At 46.3% G+C, this 27,202-nt stretch overlaps 1 protein-coding gene across 1 annotated transcript; it reads right to left on the bottom strand.

Annotated features, from left to right (window-relative positions):
- Positions 1 to 633: 633 nt before the first annotated feature.
- On the bottom strand, positions 634 to 26,134 carry LOC146177088 (sulfotransferase ssu-1-like). The gene is made up of 2 exons (XM_084581089.1): positions 25,785 to 26,134; positions 634 to 1,340 (listed from the first exon to the last, which is right to left on the bottom strand). Exons 1-2 carry the CDS (start codon positions 26,108 to 26,110, stop codon positions 722 to 724), a joined length of 945 nt encoding a protein of 314 aa, XP_084437215.1. The 5' UTR covers positions 26,111 to 26,134; the 3' UTR covers positions 634 to 721.
- Positions 26,135 to 27,202: the final 1,068 nt, after the last annotated feature.

The raw sequence follows: 27,202 nt of genomic DNA on the forward strand, positions 1-27,202 counted from the left end.
AGCATGACTCAAAGCCACTGCCTACGTGTCATATTCATCACACGTTCAACACCGGGTCTGCACCTGCAATCGCACCTCCCATTCGCACCTCCCATTCACATTTTTGTATATTAATATATCTTCATTCCTAGATATTTTGGTACAGAAACCGCTGATCTTACATGAAATGATCGGTTCTAGTCAATTTATCTGATATTTTGCAACTTACTTGTATGTTTAAAATAAGTGCAGTTTTGTTGTTTGTTGTTGTTGTTCTCCTATTTTAGTTCCTTCAATTCAGTTCCACAGTACCATTTGTTGCTTTGCCCTTCCCCTCTAGAATGCTCTTGTAACCCCTGAGGGTTAAAAAAAACGAAAAATAAGCTTCATGCGAGCAATTATACTAACAAGCTAACATTGTTATGAAAACTTCTCGTTGAACAAATGAAACCAATGCGCATTTTTACGGGAAGATGTCCAATATAATTAGTGTAGGGGTGTGCTTATTCAGTTAGCCCAGATGGGTCCAGCCGCTCAGGAGGAACTCGCAGTGGAGCGTCAGGCGTGGCGAATCAGCAAGGCAGCGACCAAATTCTTCGTCCTCGAGTGCGCCAGCACGCGACGCATGACAGTGGCTAGGATGAAGATCTCCACACTACATTGGAAATATACGCTTTATTTTAGCATAATGTAAATTCAGTTAGAATGAAAAAGTCATGGTATTTATTGGCAACGTTTAGTCTCACGGAAGTCCGCAATCGGCCCAAAGCTGCATCACATCACTGCCTTGCGTCTTCAGAGTAATCCAAGCCTTCATTCTTTCGATGTGATCCGGCTGGAAGTAGTTCCTCCAGTCGCCAACGACACCTTTGCGGATGAATTCACTCTTGGCGGCCGACATGCGCTTTTTACTCAGCACTTCGCGGTAGACCTCAACCGACTTCAACGCCTTCTCTGGGGGCAGAGCCAGCAAGTTAGGCATAATAGATTTGATACCTTGGCTGAAGGCCTTGCGCATGCTTGACGCACTCACCATGTCAGTGATCTTAGAGTAGAGGTTTGGATTACTGCGCAGTTCTTCGCCGTACTGGTTTCCAATGAAGTCAGCTATTTTGAGCACCGATGCTGCCGTGTTGTCTTTCAGAGCCTCGTACGTGATGAGGAGGACATTTGGGTCTTTCCGATGCTCGTACCACGATAGAAGGTGGTCGAAGTAGTCTCCGCAGCTGACCTTGCCCTCAAGAAAGACGTCAAAAAACATGTCGAAATTCGCTTCTGAATAGTTGTAGACGGGCGAATCGCGGACGTGGTGGAAATAGGACACGCAGCAGTCGTAAGGGTTCCGTGTGACGTAAATGTACCTGTAACAGAATAACACAGTACGTGGTTATGTTTAAGCAACCGTAACCTAAATACCGCCTCGCATTGCTATTGAAGAAAGTTAATGAGTTCTTTTTTGTGCCAGTGAATACTGTAGCGCTTTAATGTCGGCAATATAATAGTTTGCGCTTTATGTACAGCGAGCACTGTACAGTGTGAAAACAATTATGTGTGGTGTGTCGCTATTGGTGAGCAATTTGGGTACAACTAAAGATCCAATTAGTCGCAAAACGGGCGTCATTTTCCTTACACTGCTTAGAGAAAACGGCTGCTTTGAGGCAGCCGTTCCCACCAGTTTATAGGGTAAGACTCAAATTTTGCTACTAGCAAAAGAAGTGTTGTAGGCCTTTTACTCAAGCGCAACACAACAAAAATCGAAAAAAGAGAAATTTTGTTATAGACGTAAACGATATGTTGATATCTTCTGTGTATTCAAAAAACCGTTGTGGGGCTGGTAATTGTTAACCAAAGAGTATATTTCACAGTGTATAAATAATATGCAATGCTTGCTTCAGTGCAGATGGAGGCTGTTTTTTCTTAGCGTATGTTAATGTATAAACACGTTCTATTGTTAAACGGAAAGAGAGCATGACCAATACGGTTCCTTATATTATGAAGAGAAATAGCAACGGATGTGTAAAAAACAAGCCGTCATGTGCGGATTTTCTAGTTTACAATGTTGTCACGATGCATCTACCCTTCGTTTGGCAAGCTGGGCCTGTCAGAATGGCATGGACGCTATGTTTTTGCTACACGTCACTGTCAGGCTACACCGGGGACAAGGGGTTCCATGAGAAGCATTATAATCACTGTGGTGTCCTACGGTGAGCTGTAGACTTATAATATTGTTTTCGAAATACCTTCCGTAATGAGCTACCTTGCCTTGCTAGATAAAAGAACTGTGCCTTGTCATGATGTGCGACAAGTGACTAAAACGCTAAGCTTAGTGAGCGCTTAACCTTTTGCTGTAGTTAAGTCCGGTATAACAAAGTAAATTGATTTGAGGTATTGAAAATTACGCGGATGCTTTCGCTTTATTGTTTTTTTTTTTTACATTCCTTCCCTGCTATTAAGGAGCAGCCGCTACAAAGGTTCACTTATCATGAACTCATTAACTACCTTTCAGGCTGAGGAGCCTTAATTTGGGTAAGATGGCCTACTTTATGATCGAATGTATGGCACGCGGTAACATATCAAGCAAGGCACGAACTGACTAAAATACGCAAATAAAGGAACGCCGACCCTTTGCAGAGGTAATGTCCCGTATAGCACAATACATTTTGTGAAGCTGTAAAAAATACTAAAATAATTGTTCAAGCTTTACCAGGCACTGCGATAATACGGCGGCCGGCAATAGCAGTGCTCCAGCCGAGCAACCTTTCATCATATAGTGCATGCATCAGGAGTCATATCATCGCTTACTCCTTGATTGAATTAGAGCATTGACTGCATTTCGTATTTATTCAAAAACTCGCCTTTTGTTCTTTAACACCCCATTTATACCCTGACGCAGGTCGAGAAGAAAGACAACGGTAAATCAGGGCACTTGTATTCATCTCTGTTGTTTAGCATTTGGAACAAGTCGTAAACTCGGATGACAGAGTGGCAAAGCGGGCGAGTTGGTGATACATGTTTTAAAAACAAAACAGCGCAAAACACACAGACGAAAGAATAGAAACAGACACCACAAGCGCTGTTCTCAACTGATTTTTAATCATCGGAAACACTATAAATAGGGGAACACAACAAATACAAAGAATAGCACGTGTGGCTACGTGTTGTCAAGATACGCCACTTCACTATCGCGCAGTAACAGCGAAGGTTCGCTGACGCACAAACTGGTTCTTTTCCTCATTTCAAAGGCTTCAACGATTTCACGTGTCAGCTGCACCGGGTGTTTGCACAAAATGCCGCTATAATGGAATAAAGGTGAACACGATTGTCATATATGGCAATGGTCTGTTAAGTTCGAGGAACGGGTAGATACCAGGGAGCGGTTATGTTCACTGAGACGTGTGTTAATGCAACGTCCCGTTTGGCCAACATGCACTTGACCACAGGCAAAGGGGAATTTTATATACCACCCCCTGACAACAAGGAACATACTCCCGGTCATGATTTATCCTGCACACCTGTTTTGGATTTAAAGCGTTACTGTTCTTGTTATCAACGATAGAACAAATCTTTCCGAGCTTATTTGGGGCCGAAAAAACAGCTCGAACACCGAACCTACGGGCCACATTCTTAAGGTTATGCGACAATCGGTGTATATAGGGAATAACCGCTATCTTCTGCCTTTCACAAACTTTCTGAGTAGACGGCAAGGTCTTGAGCCTTTTGATTAATTTATTGCATCCAAGAGTGATCACCTCATCTGGATAACCTGCCTCTTTAAGCCTCCGTACTTGATCATGGAAGCTCTGATCCATTCTGTGTGTGCAGGATCTAGATAACGCCGATGACAAAGAAGATACAACAATCCCGGCTTTAACGGTTATTGAATGCTTAGATACATAGTTAAGTAAAGGTTTGTCAGTCCGCGGCGAATATTTCCAGCATAAATGATCTTTCTCTATATACAGACATAAATCTAAATCTTTTATTTGATCATCAACCGGGACTTCATTGGTTAACTGTAAACCACAACCGTTCGCTTTGAATACATCCATCACTTCTACCATATGCCTCGGAAAGTGCATTTTATCAACAAATACTAAGAAATCATCCACGTATCTTAAAATGCGTGATGTTGTCTCACCTAAGTCATTTTGAATGGCTCTATCGATAAAGGAAAGGAAAATATCGCTAAGTACAGGCGCCCCTCTAGAACCTATACACACACCTGCTTTTTGGACGTATAGAAGACCTTCCCATTCAATGAATGTAGACTGCACATAAAAAGACAGCAGTTCTAACCCCCCCCCCCCTACAGAAATGCCACATGACTGTATGATTGCGCTTGTGGTGTCTGTTTCTATTCTTTCGTGCGTGTGTTTTGCGCTGTTTTATTTTTAAATCTGATGACAGTTTTAAGTAGTGGAAAGTTTCACATTAGTATTTGTTTACAATATTGATTCTGGCCGGTCCACTCTCTTAACAGGATTGAAACTAGGATGCATGCTTATCAATGTTTCAATGATATTATAAGGTGTACTCAAGGGACTAAAAGATAATCATACAGGTACGACAAGTCTACCGATAATGACCGGGGTTCCCTGAGTGGGATGTGGTAAATAGACGCACAAAGATGAGATTTTACTCGCTTTGGGGGGGGGGGGGGGGCAGCTGAAAAATTCAGCTTAGACGTCTATGAGCCTGAAGCTGGAAGCTCGTCTTCGCATTTTGGCTGCCTATATTTCCGAGTAATTGTCCTGTGGCGCCCACAATCACGCGACAGGTAGCGCAATGCCCTCTGTACTCATTTTGTTACACTGGTTGCGACTTCGTCACTATCCTTCTTTTTGAGAATGCCCGCTGTGCTAAGTCATGAGCATTCCGACTTCCGACTCTCCTCTTCGATGGCTAATCAACGGTTTGCACCGCAATTGCCATGACAACCAGAAAGGCGAAAAGAGATTTTTTGAGCCACGCGCACAGAACAATTTTCTGTCCGCTCTAAGCAGGAAACAATGCAGCCTTTAGACATGGAAATAGCCGAGGTGGTGAGCAGCAGTCATTATAACAGACATATTTCTTCACACGCATTTGGGCTCAGCAGCGAATACAAGTCTTTCAATGGGTAGCAATCCTCAACCGACCATGTTCAAGGAACGAGAAAAATGAATCACGGCTATTAGCAGGTGTAAAATTAGTAGTTCTAAATATTATTTTTATACCATTGATGTCTTTTGTGAGGCACATCACTTCGCTAGCATTTTCCTAGTTCTGCTGAAAAGATTTAAGTCGGCAGCCGCTTTAAAGAGGCTAAATGTGAGGTAACAACACCATCTGGGAAGTGTATGTACTTTGAGAGGAAATGAAGATAGTCGAAGTATCTGCAGCCGTCTTCTATGGTGTCCCTCGTAGCCTGAGTCACGTTGGCCCATTAAGCCTTACAGTATAAAGCAAACTCAATACTGGAGTATATTGTTTAGCAGAGCGACTATGTACTCTTAGCAGCAAAAGTTTCCAGGATCTTCAGCGCGTGGCACAGCGTCGGAAAACTCCATTGCTGTGCCATCTGCTGCAGTTGTGTCCAATTACGAGGCTAACGGAACTTCCGTCTGAAGCAGGCTTTGCGCACGCCGGTACTTATTTAGCTATCAAGCATGCCTTCACACGAAGAAAAAAGCGACGAGGCATGCTTGAAAGCGAAGGAAGGACTGGCGTTTGTGTGCAAAGCGTGCCTCAAATGCGATTTCCGTTCGCCTCGTCATCGAGTGCAACTGCGGCAAATGGCATACCAATGCAGGTTTCCATCGATCCGCCACGCATTTGAGATTCCGCAAAACTTTGCTGTTAACCTTACGTTCCCGTACGAACAACCGTTCAAAACAGTGTGTAGAGAAGGACATGCTAACAGCTGCGGTTATTTGTCTTTGAATTGAAAGCTTCATCACACAAGTTTTTAAGACGTCGGCATTCAAGCAAATTTGACTGAAAAATTTCGAAGATCCCTTCCTTTCCTGTGAAAAAATTGAAGAATTATGGAAAAATTGCTTATTGAAAAGGCGGTGTTGCAGACGCTATCGCTGCAACGCTCACAGCATTCGCTCTATCACTAGGTTCAAGCCATTCTTAAACTGCGACAAGTTTGAAGCGATAGGTTCACTAAGCGAAATAAGTCCAAGGTCACCCTGTACTTCCGATGACCTTCAAAAATCTTGGAGGAGAAGTTGGAACTGAAGTCACAACCACTTTGGGCAGTTATGTTCCCATCAAAGGTCAAGGTCAAAAGTCAACTGAGGTGGGAAGTGGTTTAATGCATGACCAGCTGTGCGGCGAGATACACGACTGCTGACGTCAATGTCGAGAACGCAGACACGCTACGAACTCGGAGCACGACAAGTTCAAACCAAGACGAACACTTTATAGATCTACCGGAGTCTCTCAATATCCATACCTATAAAAACACCTGTTAAGTAAATAGCTTTACCCTGTGTAACCATGCTTTAGCTTAAGCTTTACGCTAGGTTTGAAACCACAGCTATTTTTCCCCTACCCCGGGGACAGGAATGAGTGGCAAAACAGCATCCATGGTGAGACGAGATTTTTCTGCGGTTCCCTGGCAATGGTTGCTCTTTATGCCACTCATGAGCCAAGTAAGGCCGATTTAAAACCTCTTCTGGATGTATTTTTCTTGTAAGTTTTCGCCGCTGATTTCATGCTTTCTCTAAAATTAAGAATGAAACGAATAAGCCATCGGAAGAGACTAAGACTGACGATACGGCAAAACTGATGGCGGCTTGTTTTATTTAGAAAAAATTATGATTTTGGAGACGAAAGCCGCACTGGGTGGGAGGCGAAAAGAAAGTCAGCGAAAGAAAGAAGATAAATAAGGGCCGCAGCGGGCCTCTTGAGCACTACAAGGGCTCCGGAGGCACTTTCGCGATTTTAGAATGAGTACTATAACAGGCAAGGTGCCAGGATTAGCAAGGCAGTTCCAGCGCCTTCTCGCTGAAAGCCAAGGCTTCAAGAAATGGGTGCAAAGAACTTCATCGCTTGTCGTGGGCAGCTAAGCCGCGCCGCATCCTTTGGAAGGGATGAAAGAAGGGTCGAAAGCAAGAGAGAGGCGAGCGCCCTATATTGAGGTCTTCGCATAAATTTAATTCGCCTGCTGTTGTAAACTATCTTCACATCGCACATCAAGGAGACGCCTTATGATTGCTGGCCCGATCAAAAGTCTGCAAACATTGCCCGAACTGAACCATGGTAGCGTATCTAACTAAGCACAGAGCCACTGCGATTGCTTTTGTGGACACATACGCGCTGGGCTGAGGCACAGTTCCACAGTTGCCAAAGCTAGCCTGCTCTTTCCTATTGTATTACCCTCGCTAACTGAAAACAATCATCTAACATACGTGGAACGCGTGAATGAATTGGTTAGTAAAGGAATCTTGATATGAAATCCCTCTGCAGTTGATGACACCTACTACACCCAGCGATGGGCGCTGGGGGCTGCTGTGGGCTGTACCAAAAAGCATAAAATTTATTAAATATCTTTCATGTGTTTTGCACCATATTTAAAGTATGTATAAATTACTGTAAGCTGGAAATATAGGCCCAGATTTTTTGATCGAATGTTTCAACGCACTAGCTTTGTTATGACGGCTGGACGATTAAGGAAAATGAAATTCTCGGGACTGCTTAGTGGTTCTTTACTGCTGCTGCCTTGTGTGAAGAAGGCAGATTTGAAAGAAGTGCGAGAAGTAAGACTGAAAGAAGAGACGCTTTTTGCCATAGCTGTCGTCTCCCACCGAAGTGAGGCGGGCGAGGTGGCACGCATAACAGGTAGTTCACCGGCAAGGACCTCCGCCGCAACTTGTTAGGGCCTCCCTTGGGACTGCCATCTTACGGGAACCTTTGAGTAATATATACATTTTCTCATTGGCCAACACATTGATGACGAAGCTGGTTATGATGTCGTCAATAAACACTACAAAGTGGCTTAAAACCAATTACGAGAGTCATGTGTAAAATAAAAATGGGTTGACTAAGATACTTAAACGCCACTCTTTCGATTACAGGCCGGGCATGCTTCCTCCACACTAGGTAGAAGGGCAAGATCACTTCAGATTTGACATGCTTTGCTATACCAACTCATTACGAATAATGCAGGGCACTACAATGCCGAAGCGCAACAATTTACCGAAAACTAAGAACTTTGATAAAAACTATGAGAAGGAACTGATATGTAGCAATATTAAGTACAGCTAGCCTACCCAACTAGCGAAATATGTTACTTAGGAGGGTTATTTAGCGCCGCTAATTACAATAATTGCTTAGGAATAACGCATTGTTATCGCCAGATGCAATGATATTGATAAAATTGTAAAGATTTTTGCATGCCCATTTATTTAAGCATGATTATTTTCTTTTTGTGCAATGAATGCAGGTGCCGGTTTTCGCCAGGTTTACACTTTGCGGGAAGAGGAGTACATACTCGCAAATACCACATATTGCCACTTTGATTTTTTTTCACCTCCCTTTTTCGAGTGTTGGTGTCGACTGAAATGCAAGCTGTAGGTGCATGTCCAAAAGACACACACGCGCACATGGTTCCACATAACGTTGTATGTCTCAGTGATATGTCACCGCTTGCTTGGAACCTCGGTACGGCAATTATATTAATGCTTACTGCTCTGGCACACGGCCTGGCGGACAAGAATTTGTAAAACGCAAGACCTTACTCGCGCTCGTATTTATTTTTATGTAATAAACAACTTAGCCAAATTACCACATCTATGCACAAACCTTTCCGTGACGCTATAGGTGCGCGTAAGGGGATAATATTTTTTTTTGCCTTGTGATGATGAGCGTAATATTAAGGAAAAATGCTTTATAGGCTGACGAGTGTGCTTCCTCCATATGTCAGCCTATCCGCAGATATGGTCATACTCCACCTGTCAATTAAATCACGTCCTCGATCACCAACCAGTGATGTCATCAAAAAAAATATCATTGATAACCAATCCAATACCAACAAAGATCAGTTGAGTAACAAAATAAGTGATGTATTTTTATTACTCATAAACAATAATTAAAAAAATGTTTCTAAACCACAGAAACAATTATGAGAACAAATAAACTAATTTTGCTTTTCAATTCGTTAATGGACCAAACGACGTCATCACAGTTATTCCAATGACGTCACTGAGTGGTACAACTGCGGCACAACAGTAAAGAGCGTGCAAAAACCGAACAACCACCGCGCTATAAAACTTTCCACCTCAGAGGACTTAAGTGGTCCAAACCGCCCCACGAATGTTTTAAAACTGAGCTAGTTGGTATTCTCGATACAAGCTATTGAGTTCCTGTCCAATGGAATAGCAGTGTTCGTCTTTCTTTTCTTCGTTCTTTCTCTATTTGGCTGGCTACTGTTGCGTAACCCAAGAGTATGCTGCTCCAGTTGAAAACACACCCTGTAAATATTCGATTAACTGCATGTCATTATAGGATTAACGGTAATGAGCTGGCCCAACACCTCGTCCGCGAATTTTCATACAGGACGCCTGTAATCCTATGGTGATGCTCACCTCCACAGAGGAGTGGGTGCTCATTAACAACGCCATCAAAGTAAACTGCATCTGAATGAGGTCGCATCTGTCAGTCCTACTTCTCTAAATGTATTTTTTCAATCGTGAAGCTCGCATAATTTGCAGAATTTAATCGAAATTATTTGTGAAGCCATAGGCTACAGCACTAAAAGCTTGCACATCATCCTCGCTCCCAGAACTGCCTTCCTAAAACGTTGAAACTGAACCCTCCTACATGTAGTCCAAAGTCCTTATCTCCCACCACTTTTCCCACCCCGTCATTTTACCTGGCCCACCAGGTTGGCCGACCTGGTTGGCTGGGACCAGACATACCGCTGGCCGTGAATATGTTGGGCGTCTAAATTAATACGGTCACATAGATCTTTTCTTCACTCCTTGGTATTGGGCTTATCTGTAGAGGCTATTTTATGAGATACTTTGCCTACATGTCTGCTGCATTTTATGCATTTATACCATGCTTTGGCCACAAGTGCCCAAAAAGCGGATCCCATCGGACATCAACTTACTCAACGTAAAATGCGACGTTAGCCACAATCCGCTATGCAAACGAATGGTTAAAAAGCGGTTCGTGACAAAATTTGACAGGATTGACACATACACGACGGCTGAGTAATCGCACTTATTTAACGGCCTATTTTGGGCTTGGGCTGTGCGACCATGAAATAGTACTTTCACGATAGTTAGGCCCAAAATTTGCGGGCGGCCTCGGCCACAACCAAAACGAGAACATCTTGCCCGAAAATATATGTTGTATATTAGGTGTTAATGTTTTACGAAGACGTATACCGAATTCTTGCGGGAGGCCCGCAAACACAACAATAAGTGCGTATTGAAATAAGGGAAATATGCAGGGAAGAAGAGCTGCCATTCCTTTCGGGCAGGTTCGCAAATGTACCACTAGCAAAAAATGCTGTTTTGGAATGGCATTGCAAAACATCGTATAAGTAGGCACGCCGTACGAAATGATGAAAATGGAGCAGTTGTGAGTTTTGGCTTTTAGCTGAACTCTGGCGCCCACACTCAGAATAAAGGTCGCTTGTTGGCTGGCGCCGAGCTGACGACAAATATTTTCATTTAATTTAACCCTGAATTTTTATCTTTTGTTGCCCTTCAACTTCTGCTTTTTTGTGAATCATAAAGGTCAAACCGTCGGCGAGTACGTGTAAAGTCTCTTTGTGGAGCATTAAAACACCTGTGTGAATTCAGCAGGGGGCGAGAAGAATAGCAAGAGACAAAAAGCCATTGCGCAGCAATGCCATAATACACATGGCTCACTTATTATAAACAACGGTGTTTTGTTTTCAAGGTTCATACCAATCTACAACTGACATTGATCTACTGAGGTTCGAATATATTGTTAGGATGGTTGGTGTGCATTTCTACGGCATTTCGACAAGATTACTGTCAATTCTATCTCACGTCCAAGCTGATTGGAAGAACTGGTTGCGAACTGCTAAACACCTACTTCAAAACCTTAACTATAAACCTTGACCTCTATCCATAGGACAAGCTATGTTCTAGTAACAATGTTCGCTCAGTTTTTCGTCCTATTTCCCCTAGCAATGATTTAAAATAGAATAAACTGAATGACAGTACTTGAATCGTCGTCGGCCATTTTGCGCCGATTCGAGTTTGTGGATCCCGACGAATTCAATGCACTTTTCATTCCCTTCTGTGTAAAATGTGCCAAGATGTATGAATTGGTCACAAGCACTGAGGAAACCTTGGCCGAGCGTAGAGAAAAACGCTACTCGAAATTACCTATTGGGAACACCTGTGACGATTTCCTATGCCAGACAGGTATATCGGAAAGAAATCATGAAATCATTTTGGTACAAGTCTACAAATAGATTTGTATGAGTATTTCAACGTCAAAGTTGCCTACTAAATCTCCTCTCATGAATTTATGCATGCGCATGGATCTTTAATACTCTTATAATTGTAAAAAGTATCGTTAAGCAGCAGCACCACTTTGAAAGTCATTAGCTTTTCTATAGTTTAATGCTAGTTCAGCGAATGCGTAATTGAATGAAGGTTAAGCATAACGGGAAATACGGAGGTACTAGCCAAAGCTTTTTTAGGCATATTTATGCATGATCTGACAATTTGAAATATGAAGACGTTCAAGGTTTGCTTTAGAGTCGCCGCGATACCCTCTGTAAAACCGTGTTTTTAATGCAAGGCGCAGTATACATATGGGTGGACATCATGGAATGGTGGTTACCTACTGTGACAGTGCTCGATTTAAGGACGAACGCAGTCTTGGCCGAGTGTGATGTACTAGGCGACGACGAAGTGAACAGTGCAGGATCGAAGCAGTAAAAGACGATAAAGACAGAATACAGCAGGGTGCTCGAAAGACGGCCAACAACAACAACAACAGCAACAACAGCCGTGTCTCTGCTTGTTCTCCTTTACATTGGAGCAGTCGACTAACGTCAGGCCAGCCCCGGACCTACCCGACCTCCTCCTCCTTCCAAGCGGCCGGGCAGTCACACAGCTGGCTCACTCGGCGCCTGGGTCTTCTACCCCTTCCGAGAATGGCGTCCATGCCTCCTCGGTGGATTCGGCCCTGGCCCTTCTTCCGGAAGCCCTATCCACCCTTCGTGAGTTATCCACGTTTTGCACTGCAGCGCTTGGCAGCGCCTCGCTGTCCTCTGGGTGCCCAGTACCGCCGGTACCGCTTCCGGAGTTCCGTGGTTTTTCTGATGACGCCGAAGCGTGGGTTCAACTTGTTGACGCTGCTGCCCGGCGTTGCCTGGTCACCCACCACCACGATCGCCGTCGCGGAAGACCACCTCCAGGGTGCCGCCCTTGCCTGGCATCCATACGAAGGCCGCCGCTGCACCACTTTGGCCGCCTGTACCGCTGCCCTCCTTGCTGCCTTTAAACCCTTGGCCAATGCGTACGACGTTAAATTCGCGACGATGAGATCGCGGCGCCAGGCTGCAGATGAAGACGTTGCCCGTCTTCTTAAGGCTGCAATATCGAGTGGGCCGCGCGTGCTACTGAGCAATACATCGTCGCCGGCCAGCACAATGCCACCCACGCATCCAGTATGACCACTCTGGACACCGATAGTCTGCCCATCTTTGTCCACCGGGCAGCCGCCTTGCATGACACCGCAGCTCGTAGCGGGGCTCTCGCTGCCGCTGGTACATCCGCAGAACCCCAAGATGTTGCCCGTCCATGCATAAACTTTCAGAACCATCCTCTGCCTTTCCTGCCGGTGCATATCGACGACATCGGGGGGTTGACCGCATTCGTTGACACTGGCGCTCCACAAACGATATTGCTCCAACGCCATGCACCGCTCCCACTGAATCAATGGACCTCGTATACACTGCAAGGCTTGGGGGGAAGCGCCTTTCCCGTTGGTGCAGTAAATATCTGCATCCACACTCAGGCTGGCAGCAAGATCCTGGTGGGCGTCCCGGTATTTGTGGACTTGCCTGCTGACCTCATCTTGGGTGCGGACTACCTCATGTCAGGGGACGTGGCTCTGTCCATCGAAAACGGCGAAGTGCAGTTCCGCTCGTGCCGTACTGCCCCTAGCCCCTGAGGCTAAACGCATGCAACACCAACAGGAAGCGGTGCATCACCCGAAGAAAGGCAACGTTTCCCGAGAGCGGATCAGTGGAAGACTGAAGGACTTAACACGATCGGCGGCTACGGCTTCATCAACTGCAGCGACACTGGCGAGGACATTTTTGTCCACCGCACCGCGTTGCAACACTCCCGTAACCTTCACCAGATCCAGAAAAGGCAGGAAGTTGGATATAAAGTAATTCCAGGAGTAAAAGGCCTCACTGCGGCCAATGTCAGTGTGCTAGACGTGAAGTCCGCGCAGGACGTCGCGTGTTTGCCGGTAAGGAACGAGCAGAGACCTACCGGCGTACTCAGGGAAGCTGTGCACGGCACGGTGCTTCCGGTGGAAACAGTAGCCGCAGCAACATGTGTAGTCGACACAGTCGTCAAAAACAAAACAACGGAACAGATTTATTGTCCCTTCGTTTACAACACTCGCTCGCACGGCGTACAGAACACACACTGACCGAAAAGGGTCCGTTTCGGTGGCGGCACGGTCCACTCGGTCCTTCCCCGCACACCCTCTCCCACCAGATGTCCGGGGTCGGAATGGCCGAGTAACGCGAGAGCTAGTTCGCAGCGCGGAGCAGAGCACCCCCCGTCGAGTCCGAGGCGGGACCCGGGAGAGGGTCTGCGCGCATTCCGTCCGTGGGCCGAAAGTGCGTGGTGTCGTCGACAACATTCGGCCATCCTTTTCTTTTCAACCGCCCTCGGTTGGAATGGGGTCTTGCGTTTTCTCTTTTTTTTCTTACTCGTAGGCCGCTTGGCCCTCGTCGCTTTCGGTGTCTTCTGAAGATGAATCGCCGCTGGCCGCGGTTTCCAAAGTGAAGCGCCTCATCCGGTCCGCCGCCACGACACGTTCGTAGAATCGCCGGGTACGCTGTACTTCGGGGAAGTCTTGCACTTTGTATCGGTCATTGGGAAGAATTTCCACGACCATGTACGGTCCCCTGTACTTTGGGCACAGCTCGCGCGACTTTCCGTTGAAACTGGCTCCCTCTCGATCAACACTATGTCGCCTGGTTGGTAGCTGGGCGCTGTCTTTCGTCGCTTGTTGAAACGCTCTCTCTGTTTCTTCTGGTCCTGACGAATATTGTCAATTGCCGTCTCCCGTAGCTTAAGTAGGCTGGCGTCAAGCTCCAGTGCGATGGCGTCATCAACTGGGTCTCCCGTCACGTTTCGTGGGTGAAAGTTGAAAAGCAGACTGAATGGCGTCGCTTTCGTAGCTCGATTTACGGTGTTGTTGATTCCCCATTGCATCTGCGTTAGCGTTTCGTCCCAGTCTGTTCCGTCGCCTCGTTCTGACAGACTGCCAATGGCGGGCGTTATCATTCGGTTGTACCTCTCGACCTGCCCGTTGGCTCTAGGTGTGCACGTTGCGTTCTTCACGTAAAGTTTGTTGCATAATCCCCTGAAAAGCACGCCTTCTATCAGGACATACTCCTTTCTTATGCGGTGCGCTTCTACGTCTTCGACGATCCCCTCAAGCTGTCTCCGATAGACTGCAACGTTGGGTCCGTTTTCTGGGCAAGCGTCAATCAGTCGTCGTCGGTGAGCTCCGTTACAAAGACATTAATGCTTCTTGCAACATCAATTTCTTCTGCTTCCGAGGTTGGCGCCCTGCTGAGGGCATCAACATGGCGCATTGAAGCTCCAGCGATTGCCTTTGTCGGCTTTTTTTCGTTGCAGCTTACGAGAATGAAGGGTTCCGAATATTCTTCTTCCATGCTCAATGTCCCCCTTGCGATTTTCTGGTTTTGCGTGATGATCAACGGAGACTCTGAGACATTCGCTACAGGTAGGCATAGCTCGCACCCTTCGTTTTCCCTCAGCACACAGCTTGCTGCGTATTCGCCGCGTGGCTCGTGCAGCTTTCCGTGGACGAAGATGTCACTGTGAGTAACGTTGTCACTGCCCAGTGCAACGAAGCAGACCTAATTCGGAGGTATGACAACAGCCTCCTTTGCCCACAAGTTCATTCAGCGCGGTGGTAGGGCTGGTACAGCTGAGTCGGCCAGAGTCCCGTCCTCATCCTCCAACTCGTCATGCTCCTCGAAAATGCGCACTGTATTTTTGCGGCGCGCCACCGTTATGTGCGGCTGCTCGGTAAAGAGTGGCCCTACAGTCAGTGGGACAGCTTGTACATCGTCTCGGACAATGTGGATCTGTACGTCGGCTGTAGCCTGGTCCACCGTCCATTTCGCTTCAAAACTGCCCATTGGCGTCGTTTTTCCCGACCCGTACCCGCTGATCGTAAAGGGACGGTTTATAGGTTCGTATGAGAATTTCAACTTTTCTGCTTCGCTCTCCCGCATCGTTATGCACTGGCTTCCCATGTCGACGAATGCCTTAATCGGCTTGCCGTTCACGTTGGCACTCATGAAATACTTCTGATTTGGCACCATGCTGCCCACTGTATCGTTGCTCCTTGCGCAAGGACAGCTGGTTTCGTCCCGTTGCTAGTTGTCGAGCCTTTCTTCGAATAACAATCTTTGGCCTCGTGGCCCGATTTTCCACAATTTGTGCATCGCGGTTTGCGTTAAGGTTTTGGGCATGCTACCGAAAAATGTCTGTATGAAGAGCAATTGAAACAAAGTGGCTCGCCTTTTTTATTGTACTTCCGTCCGGGTGCCTTTGCCGATTCGCCTCCGGTGCGAGGTGTACGTTGAGCAGTTGCCGCTACGCAGTCGTTGCCGTCTTGGACGCGGCGTGAACGTCGAGCATCCAACGGCTGATAGAGTGTCTTAGGTCTCATCTGCCTCATGGTGTCCGTTCTGTCGCAGAGCCGTTTCATACACTGGAGCAACTCATCTGGGATTGCGTAGTCTCGAACGCTGAGGGTCCGCACAAGACCTTCGTCGTTGAGTCCAGTGATGACGTACTCGATACAAGCCGCTTCACCGATGTTGCATCGCCTTGCTTTGGCCAGCTTGTCGTAGAAGTACGCTTCAACACTTTCGTGGCGCTCCTTCGTTCGTGATTCCATGTCCCGTAATGTGCGTTGGAAACTGGATGCTGAAGGAAACGCCCTCTTCATTTAGGCTTTCCAGTCGACCCAAGTTCGTTGGACATCTGTGAGCCCATCATACCACGTTCTTGCGACGCCCTGGAGCTTCGTGAGGGCGAAGCAAGTGGTCTGCTGGTCGCTCCAACTGTAGGCTGCAGCCAGGTTGTCCACTTTGTTGAGCCACGTATCGACCGTTGGCTGATCGTGCAAAGATGGGTCGAATATTGGCACCAGTTGCGCGCTCACCGTCGCCAATCGTCCATCCGCGACGGCCAATGCTCCTGCTGACGGGTGGTGTGGTGGCGATTGAGCCGATTGCATTAGCTGGGCTGCTCCCTGCAAACACTCTTGTACCGCCGTCTGGATCGCCGCCTGCATCAGCGCCTGAAAGTCGAAGGCACTGGGAACGGGCACTGCTTCGTTGGGGCTGTCCATGTCGCGGCTGCTATGCCGTTGCAGCGTTCATTGATCCCCTTTTGATGTTGGGCTGCGTCTCGCCTTCGTTCTGTACGCTCTCGTTCGTCGAGTGAGCCGGTCGTGATACCTCGCCCTCGGGTCCTCCATTCGTTGTCTTCGAGCGTAGCATCATCGTGGCTTTTCGTGGTCGAATAACTTTAGAGGCACTCGTTGAGGAAGGTAGTTGGTTGAAATCCCACTTCTGAGAAAGGTTCTGTAGTCGACACAGTCGCCAAAAACAAAACAACGGAATAGATTTATTGTCCCTTCGTTTACAACACTCGCTCGCACGGCGTACAGAACACACACTGACCGAAAAGGGTCCGTTTCGGTGGCGGCACGGTCCACTCGGTCCTTCCCCGCACACCCTCTCCCACCAGATGTCCGGGGTCGGAATGGCCGAGTAACCCGAAAGCTACTTCGCAGCGCGGAGCAGAGCACTCCCCGTCGAGTCCGAGGCGGGACCCCGGAGAGGGTCTGTGCGCATTCCGTATGTGGGCCGAAAGTGCGTGGCGTCGTCGACAACACATGTATTGTGATGAAGCTTCACTTTTCGGCACCACTGCGGATGCCTGACGAAGGCAGTTCCAGATCAGAGATAACCATCCGCGCAAGTAGAGCAAGTCAACAGGAAGTACCTGGTATTGGAGAAACATTCAGGAGTAGACTATCATCAAGGCCTTGGCAGAACACCCACGTGGCAACTGCCCAAAGAGTCCCGCAACGCGCCAATCGCCCAACCAGACAATAAGCAAGTTTTATCGGTGCGAATATCATCATGGCTCCGCAGGAGGGTAGCCCGAAAAAAACATGAACGCCATGTGCAGCAGATGCGATGTCAGCGATGTGGTGGCACTCCATGTAAGGACAAGCGCAGTCGTGGACGAGTGTGATGTACTAGGCGACAACGAAGTGAACAGTGCAGGAGCTAAACAGAAGAAGACGATGAAGACAGAATACAGTAGGGCATTCGAATGAACGGCCTTGTCCCTGCTTGTTCTTCTTTACACTACACAAAACCAGGTGAATGCCACAACAACATTTGAAGGCCAAGCGGCCAGACAAGTTGACTTTGGCTAATACATGATCCAGCGAACTTTCCTTTCATTTTATGTCTGACTTCGTTTCATGGTGGACACCTGCCCTTAAACTTCACGGCAGACAACTGAAAGCAGGAATGCTCTCTTTGTCACAGAGTTCCTTAACCTCGCTATGTTAAAAGAAGGAAAATGGTGTTGCCCCATTCTTAACGCTGCCAAAAGAACTAGCTCTTCAAATTTAGAAAATATTTCAGGTACTTTTTCCTACATGTTTTTTAAATTCCCAGTGCGAGTGGGTTGAAACGATTGTGCACATGCTTTGTGACAGCCCTCAAGGAGAGCTTGAGCATGCCTTCCTGGCAGCTACAATCCGCCGCTTACATTATCGTCCTGTTACAGAAGCTAATATTATGGGCCCTTGGACGACACCTACATCAGAAAGGAAAGCAGTGAAGGCGCTCCTTAAGTATTTAAAGGACTGGGGCTGAGGTCAAGATTTTAAGTGTACGCTCTCTACAACATTTGTCATAGATCTCTGTACACGTGACCGACACCACTGCTTGTGCTCTTTCTTTGTTCTCCTTTTGTTCCCATCCCCACGTGTAGGGTACCCTACTGGGCATCGCCTAGTTAATCTCCCTGCCTTTCTATTCCATTATCTTTCCCTCTGTCTCTCAATTCCGAGCTGCAGCAACTGTGATGCATTTTGAAGTGAGGAATTTTATGCGCTACCGCACTAAGTGTAACCTCAAACGCCCAACTCCTGCGCCTTGGAAGCAGAAAAGTAAAAGCATAATTTCAAAAACCTCTAATCTCAGCAAAAGGCTCACAATATTAGACATCATTTTATTCTGTTTTTCTTTTGTGGAGTATTCCTCAGATAGATTTGGGAACTCCCTTTAGGTCCTTTGTTTAGCCAATGAGGGTCGGCCAAGGAAATACCAGGTGTTTTCGGGAAGTAATCATGCAATTCAGGAAATATTTTAAGGTACACCTGATTGCTTACTAAGCTATTATGGTGAAAGCATTTGCAGATGCCATAAAAATGTGTCAGAAAAACGTGTAATGTAATTCTCCTAAATCTGCCACTAACAATAAAACTGATCAATGAGGCGCTTGGTTGAGACAGGAGAATTGTAACGCGTGATCAGGTTAGTAAGCACCTAATGCTAAATATCAACAGGGGATAATGGCCTCGAGTTTGGGAAGTACTAATTCTGGCTGTCCACACATCGAAAAGGCGCGCGGAGACTGCTGAGACAACATAGGCTCGTATATGTAGAGATACACATGAAAGCTGAGTCATCGTGTTGACTCCAGCCCCCAACTTGAAAATTACAAGATAAGTGCTGTAGTATGCACTGGGCCGCTCAAGCCGGCAAAAACGGATAGACCAGGCCACTGTCATTTTATGGCTGGCAACACTCCCCCTCCACTACACCTTTCCATGCGTTGGAAAACTAAAGTTGTTCGCCTGATTTCTGCGCGGATAGAAGGCAACTTTCCTCACCCATCAGTTGACACTGAGTGACCTTACTGGCGCTACAATTCACTGATTGTAATCAAAAGACAAATTAGAAAAGCTAATGTAACTTGTTAGTGTTTAGGTATTTTTGTGATTTCAACCTTTTCCCATCCGTTTTAGGGCGCCCATCAGCACAGTCGCGATGATTGCAAAATAATTGTTATTTTTTCGCAATTTTCGCCTTCATGAAATACACTTATTCGTTTTATGAGAACACTCGGCAGAAAGTTAACCAATAAAAATTACTTAAAAAAGAGCGTTTGCTTATCTATAAAAATAGGTGTGTAATATTCCTTTAAGTGACAGCAATGGCAAGTTAAGTGACAAGAAGAGATAGCAGAGCAGATATTTTTTGAAAGAAACGATAAAAAGATGTAAGAAAATAAATGAAAGTAACATGCACTACCATCCAATAAGGCTTACCATTTTCGTAGGAATAAATCAGGAATCGAATAAGCGCGGACGTATGCTGATGCATGCCTTTTTCCTCAAATAAAAGCTATGAACGACATGAGAGCTAATCCGCCTTTTGCGCGAGTTTTCTGCGCATGCGCGAAGCCCCAGCGGCGACTGATGAAAACACACTGAGCGGCGTCGACGGCGCTTCTCGTCGCCGCACTCATAGCCAACGCACGGGGGCGGGAGGCACGGTCACGTTCACAGCCTCGGTAAAACGATGCCAACCACCTGTGCCGCTTACGGCTGCCACTCTCGAGGCGTGCCGGGATGCAAGACGCGTTTTGTTAGGTTTCCTTCGGCGAGCCGCGACCTGCAACAGCGTGAAGCTTGGATTAGGGCAACCAAGCGTCAAGACGTGATGGGCGACCTTGGCAGCCGACTGCGTGCTCTCGACTGTGCGAAAAACACTTCGTTACAGGTATGTATGCATCTAAAGGAAATTTGTATGATGAAAAGTATCTACCGGAGTTTGCACCAAGCCTGTAACCCACCAGTGATAGCCGCAATGAGCATTTGTTCGGGGCGTCTGATGGCGATGTATTTTGTCGTTTGTTTTATTTATGTGCGAAGGGGCCGGGTAGCGCAGATATCACAGGTGGCTGTATGCGCTAGACCGTAATATTTAGCATGTTTTATCGCGACTGCCGCCTGACTAAAAAGAAAAAAAAAGGGTGTTTGTTGTGATGCACCGCCGTTAGCGAGCCGAGTGGTTGAGCTGGTCATGAGGCTCGCGAACGGCAGTGCATTAAAACGCCGTATTTTTTTTTCTTGTTAGTCAGGTGGCAGTCACGATAAAACATGCTAAATATTACGGCCTAGCGCACACAGCCGCCTGTGATATCTTAGCTACCTAGCCCTTTCGCACATAAAGATAAGAAGGGACAAAATACATCGCCTTCAGGCCCCGGTGCAACTGCAGCACTCATGCACCGAAGAAATCCTCATTGCAGCTATCACTGGTGTGCTACAGCCTGGGTGAAAACTCCAGTAGGTACTTTTCATCATGCCTATTTCGCTTAGGTGCATACATACCTGTAGTATCTGTGTTTTTGCCGCTCGGAGCATATGATGCACTTGACACTCTTGAAAGTTGTGCACCACTACAAAAAAAAGCATTTCAGATAGCGAGTGGCCTTTTCTGTGCTTGAAATTATTGAAGCGTGTTATCAGCTTATTTTAATTAAGGTATGGCCTGTATGATACTGCCTTCTGAACTGTTTAGCTTATTTAGCTTTATCCTTGAAGCATTGCAGATGAATCTATTTGATATTCGAAAGATAGCGGGTGCGATATAACTGGCGTGAACTAAGGGAAAGGAGGGCAGAACCTCGCTGATATTTGAGACTGCTTGTAACAAGTGTTCTAGGGCAGGTACATTATGAGAAATACTCAATTTTCTTGTTATTGGCCTCCAGAAAACCTCGAGTCAAGGATTATGCTGTGCATGAGCTACAGGCTAATTACTAACCTGTTTTTTTTTCTTTTTGCAGAAAGCTGGTTGCTTCCACTTCATCACGGAATATGTGCGCTTCAAGTTTTACGTCATAGTGATAAATTAGACATTTCACAATAAAAATATGCCTGTTGTACTCTAAGCTGCTTTTCTATTTTATTGCCTCGTGGGAGCGAAAAAAGAATGCATGCAGCATATATGCGAGGAAGATCCGGGAACGGATGTCCATTGGCCAGACAAACATGTCCATTTGGACGCCCATCGGACTGCCGACGGACGTCCACTGGCTGTTCGCGGTCGTCCGTCGGCCATCCGGAACATCCGAAACGGATGGCCATTGGCCGTCCGATGGATGTCGGTGGTTGCTTGGGAACGGCAAGGAAACCGCCCGGCACAATAAATGAGTCTCCTGGAGGGTTCATTCTCGTTCACTTGCAGAGTGGATCGCTCTGGACGTAGAACAGGGTTGATTCCTGACCGAGATGCACATCCGATATGTAGGAGGTTCACATCTGTCACCAAGTTGTTGATTCCGCACAAATGGCGGCGGAGGCAGAAATGAACGTTGGAGATCCTTTCTCAACAGAATGACCATTCTCTGCGCACCGAGAACCTTTTCACCACTGCGACCACATCCGTTCTGACTCCTGACGCCAGAAACCGGCTACAGCTCTGAATCATCCATTGCCAGAAAAATGCAGCGCGTTTCCTGCAGGTGTGCATTCCGGCCGGGACAATGCCCTTTTCACGGGGTGTGTATATGTGACTCTCTGCCGATCTTCGTGGATGAAATCCTATAGCTGCACGGTCGTAGATGACGCGAGGAGGAAGCGACGCCCATTGCACCATGCCGGCGCTGCGGTGACCGCATTTTGCGCGGTAACTCAAGACGCCCCGCGCATATGCGCCGCTCAAAGTCAGAGGAGACGATTCCACCTAGCTCTGCAGCATCAACAAACCCCTGGCTGCTTTGCCCTTTGAGATCTCTCTCTCTCTCTCTGCCCCCACGCTCTCCTGTCTGCCGAAAACCTGCACGCTGAGAGCGTCTCATTCTGTCACGTCGAACACTGCCCGCGCTACACGCTCTTACAATACGAAGATAGTATATGCGTACGTGCGTTATGAGTGGATTGTGAAAACGCTCTACCTTCCCCCATACTGCGTGAACATGATATGCTGCAATCACTGCCACTACTTTCCGCTCCGAGGCCAAAAAAGGGGGAAGCTTTCGCTTTCTACTAGCGTTGGCGTGACCATTTCGTATGGTGAGTTTTCGCGTCGTCTGCTACACTGCCGCTCAATGTGTTTCCCGCCCGCTCCCGCATGATGGCGCCACATCCTCGCGAAAAAGGCGGATTCCGCCTCACACTCGGCATCGGACGTTTACCAAGGCACACAGTGGTGTTGCCTGACGCAAGTAGATGGACATTGGTGTCCTTGAGTTTTACCCTCGACTAACATTCAAACCAGCAACACGGAGTAAATTGTACTCTCCACCCCACTTTAAATGCTTGCTTTAACAGCACATTTGTATAATGAAAGCTAAATGTTTTTATTGAACGTAAAAGGTTTTCTTCATATTGCGATTTATGGTTCATTTCTAAATTGTCAACTTTAGTACGCTAATGGAAATAACGTTAAACATGTACACATAGCTTCACTGTCAATGGTTTGTCCACATATGCACTACTAGTCAACGTGTTTTGTAGCAGTTCCATATATTCAATTCTTCGAAATCTTACAGTAGTCGTCATCAACCCACCCGTGCAAGCGTTACCCTAGCGCTTACGCCTGTGTGCATCCATCTAAACCCATTTGACTTCCTTTTCAGAAATCGTCGCCATCGCACGAACACTCTAATAGCTAAGTCCGCATGACATGTTCACTCCACCGGCATGCACAAGCATTTTCAACGATGAAAGCTGGTACCCGCTTTCCGCGAACTCCTAGCTGAGCCATCAGTCTATCGAACTTCACCGCAGAATACTGGTTTCTACGACCAACGTCTACGGAAATCTTTTCCAATTATTGTAATCGCAAGTCTAAGTTGTGGCACAAAAAATAAGGAGACATTCCACACGCCTCTCTTCAGTTTTTAAAGCAATCAGAGAGGCTTGGTACACCGGCACATTAAGGTCAACACGAACAGAGATAACAAAACTCAAGCTCACATAATAGGGCACACAGTACAAGAATGGTATCTCAGAATAACAGCATGAGTCCTCGTTTTGTAGCGTCTCCGGCTATCATGCACCGATTTTCCCCACAAGCTTTTATTCTGGGAGAAACAGAGAGGCATCAGCACTTCGCAGATAATCCTATTATGGCCACTTGTGATGTTTTGAACTATTTTCAATGCGTCTTAAGCATTGAAGGCAGAAATATGTGGGTGAAATGCCATTATCAACAGTATTTTCCTGCTTTTGCAACGGCTGAAAATAAATCATCATCATCAGTCTGACTATACCCACTGCAGGGCGAAGGCCTTTCTCATAATCCCCAACCCCTTCAGCGGTGGGAGACCTTGTTATCCAGCCCCGCCCTATCCATTCAGCTCGCATTAACGGACAGGGGCCAGGAGCTGCTGGGAACATATGGGTCCCGCAACTAGGGAACCACCCCGTCTGGTGCAAGCATGCACCAACCGAAACATTTCGGGCATAATAATTGTTGATTCTTCCTCCTCCCATAGTTCACCAATTTACCCGGTTCTGTGCTAGCTGCACCCCGTTGGCCCCTGCGAACTTCTTAACCTCATCCGCCCACCTAACATTCTGCCGCCCCCTGCTACGCTTTCCTTCCCTTGAAATTGAATCTGTTACCCTTAGCGACCATAGGTTATCCTCTCTTCGCACTACATGTCCTGCCCATGCCCGATTCTTCTTCTTGATTTCAACTAGAATGACAGTAACTTGAGTTATTTCTCTGACCGAATCTGCACGCTTCCTGTCCTAATGTTACCCCCCTACCATTATTTGTTCTATAGCCCTCTGCGTTGTCCTCAACTTAAATAGAACCCTCTTTGTTAGCCTCCACGTTTTAGCCCTATAGGTAAGTACAGGTAAGATGCATATTTGTGGCAAATCAATATTTTTTGCTCACTGCCGGTGAGAATAATCATTTCCAAGTAGCTTTATGTGTCAAGATTGCGCTTTGGCGATCCAGGTAAGATGCAACTGTTGTATACTTTCCTCTTGAGCGATACCGGTACGCTGCTAGTCATAATCAGCGAGTGCTTGCCAAATGCGCTCAATCCCAATCTTATTCTTCTTGTTATTTCCTTTTCATGGTTCGCATGTGCGCTTACTACCTGTCCTAAGTAGAATTATTCGCTTACTACTTCCTTGTGCTTCGCTACCTAACGTAAACTGCTGTTCCTTCCCGAGGCTTACCTTAGTCTTCTGCATATTGATTTTCAAGCCTACCTTTCTACATTTTCTCTCCTGGTAATCAATCATTATTTGCAGTTCATCCCCCGAGTTACTTAGCAAAGCAATGCCATTAGCAAATCGCAGATTACTGCGGTATTCTCCATCTACCCGTATCCCTAACTGCTCCCATTCCAAGTCTCTGAATACGTTCTTTAAGCAAGCTGTGAATAGTACTGGGAAGATCGTGTCTCCTTGCCTAACACCTTTTTTATGGGAATTTTGTTACTTTCTTTATGCAGAATTGTGGTTGCTGTGTAGCGACTATATATATCTTCCAGCACTTTCACGTACAGCTCGTCTACCCTCTGATTTCGCAATGACTGCATCACCACCGAGGTTTCTACTGAGTCAAATGCTTTTTCGTATTCAATGAATGCTATGTATAAGGGCTGGTTATATTCCGAGCATTTTTCTACCACCTGGTTGATGGTATGGTTATGATCGATAGTAGAGTGCCTTTTTCGAAAACCTGCTTGATCCTTTGCTTGATTGCAGTCTAAGGTTGTCCCGATTCTATTAGTGATTACCTTAGTAAATACCTTATACGTAACAGACAGTAAGCTGATTGGTCTGTAATTTTTAAGGTCCTTGGAGTCCCCTTTCTTGTGAATGAAGATATAGTTTGCATTCTTCTATGGTTCCGGTACCGTCGATGACACCAGGCACTGCGTACACAGGGTGGCCAGTTTTTCTAGCACGATATCCCCCCCGTCCTTCAACAAATTTGTAGTTATCTGATCCTCTCCAGCTTATTTCTCCCTTTCATAGTTCCTAATGCTTTCTTGACCTCGTGGAACGTCTGACTGGAACGTCTGACGGTTTTTCCCTACCGTCAATCTCATTACGGTCCTGGCTAGTTTGGCTACTGTAGAGATCTGTATAGAAGTCCTCGGCTACTTTGACTATCTTGTCCATATTCGTGATGACGTTGGCAGCCTCGTCCCTTGGCGCATACATCTGGGTTTTGCCTATGCCAGATTTCTTCTTTACAGCTTTAAGGCTTCTTTACCGCTTTAAAATAAATATGAGCGCAATATGACACAAGCTGTGCAGTAAACCCAGTATTGTATGCTTTACTAGAGAAGAAACTCTTATCTGGTGAACAGTAATAATTGATGATAGCTGGAGTTTAAATACAAATACAACAATTGCAATTTTATAATACATCCATGAATTAATCACTGCTAAAGCAGCATTCGGTCTCAGACACGTCTTCATAAAATAATATCAGGTATTGGAGCACCACGTACTTGCTTTGCGGATGTTGTGGCTGCCGGTCAAAAGGAAAGTGCGTCTTTATGGGTCCCTGGCCAGTCATCCGGTGCACCGACTCAGCACCCAGAAGCTCCAAAAATGGAGAGCGGAGCATGAAATCGGTGTAGTCTTCCGGAGGTTGGCCTTTGTTTAGGATGCAAAAGGCGATATACTGGGTCCATGTTGTTCCGCACTTTGGGTAGCTGACGACGAACAGATCCCCGGGCTTCGCACTGTAGTTCAGCGCCGATCTCACGTTTTCGTCTTGCAGAAAGTCGTTGATGAGGAACCCGTCCACAAGCTTACACATGTTCCGCAGCATCGTGCTCCTAATTCTGTTTACGGCTGCTGAAAGGAGTTACACGCAATAATTAACATCATTCCTCAGACGTTAATACATAGGTACTCCTCGAACGGTCACCAAATTTATAAACATGAGACTACAAGGGCATGTTTTCTTTTCTGCTCGCTCGTATGGAGTAGGAAACACTAAAATACAAGTGTTCGGGCACTAAGCGGACACTTCGAAAATATATTATATATATTCAATTTATTGACGTTACAGCATGTTCACTAGAAGAATTTAAGGCAGTGTACGTGTTCGTAAGCGGCTTGGTAAAATACTAGGGAAACTAGTTTTGGATCTCACAGGCAATACATTGTACACGTGGGATGGCCTCCGAACCGAAACTGTCTTCGTCTTAACCTGATGCCGCACAGCATCACAGCCACCGCTGTGAATTTCTACTCGCATCTCCTGCGTTTCGATATATAGTCGGTGTGCAATCGTACACTTGTCTCCCAAGGTCACAGCAAATCCCTCTGTGGCACTGGTGTTAACATCTGTCTGCTAAGGAATCTTTCTTAGCAGGGAGGAAAATAGAACTTTCTCCAAGTGTTTAAGATGGAAAGATTTGCAATTTGACGCAATACGACTTCTACTGTACTCATCAGTCTTCAGTCATTATCCAAATTGTGAGGTGGGTCGTCTTAGAGCGCTTTCATAAATGAGTAAACCGTTAGAAGCTGCGCACGTTTGAGCCATCTTTTCGCCAAATATTGTAGGAACTTTATAAGCTTAAACACCGATTACGCAAATGAGATTCGTTATTCTACTTCTATTTGCAGGAAATAGATATTAATCCAGAGATATATGGGAGGATGAAAAATCATAAAATGTAACTCCGTATTACACCCGCTAATGAGCGTTAACCCTAAGTTTTCGGGTCGTAGACCTCACTAGGTGGAATAAATTTGAAGTCTCAGGGCGGGCGGGGTTAATTTAGAGGCGGGCCAATAAAATTAGGCGAATGTTTAAAACTTTACAAGAGGTCTTTGAACTGTTGTGGGTCTACTTTAAAGGTATGGGAGTGGGGCAACGCCTTTAAGGGATGGGTCGCCTGCTATATATTTG

Source organism: Amblyomma maculatum, chromosome 10, assembly GCF_055883805.1.
Source record: "Amblyomma maculatum isolate TAMU_Amacu chromosome 10, ASM5588380v1, whole genome shotgun sequence".
Classification (NCBI taxonomy): domain Eukaryota; kingdom Metazoa; phylum Arthropoda; class Arachnida; order Ixodida; family Ixodidae; genus Amblyomma; species Amblyomma maculatum.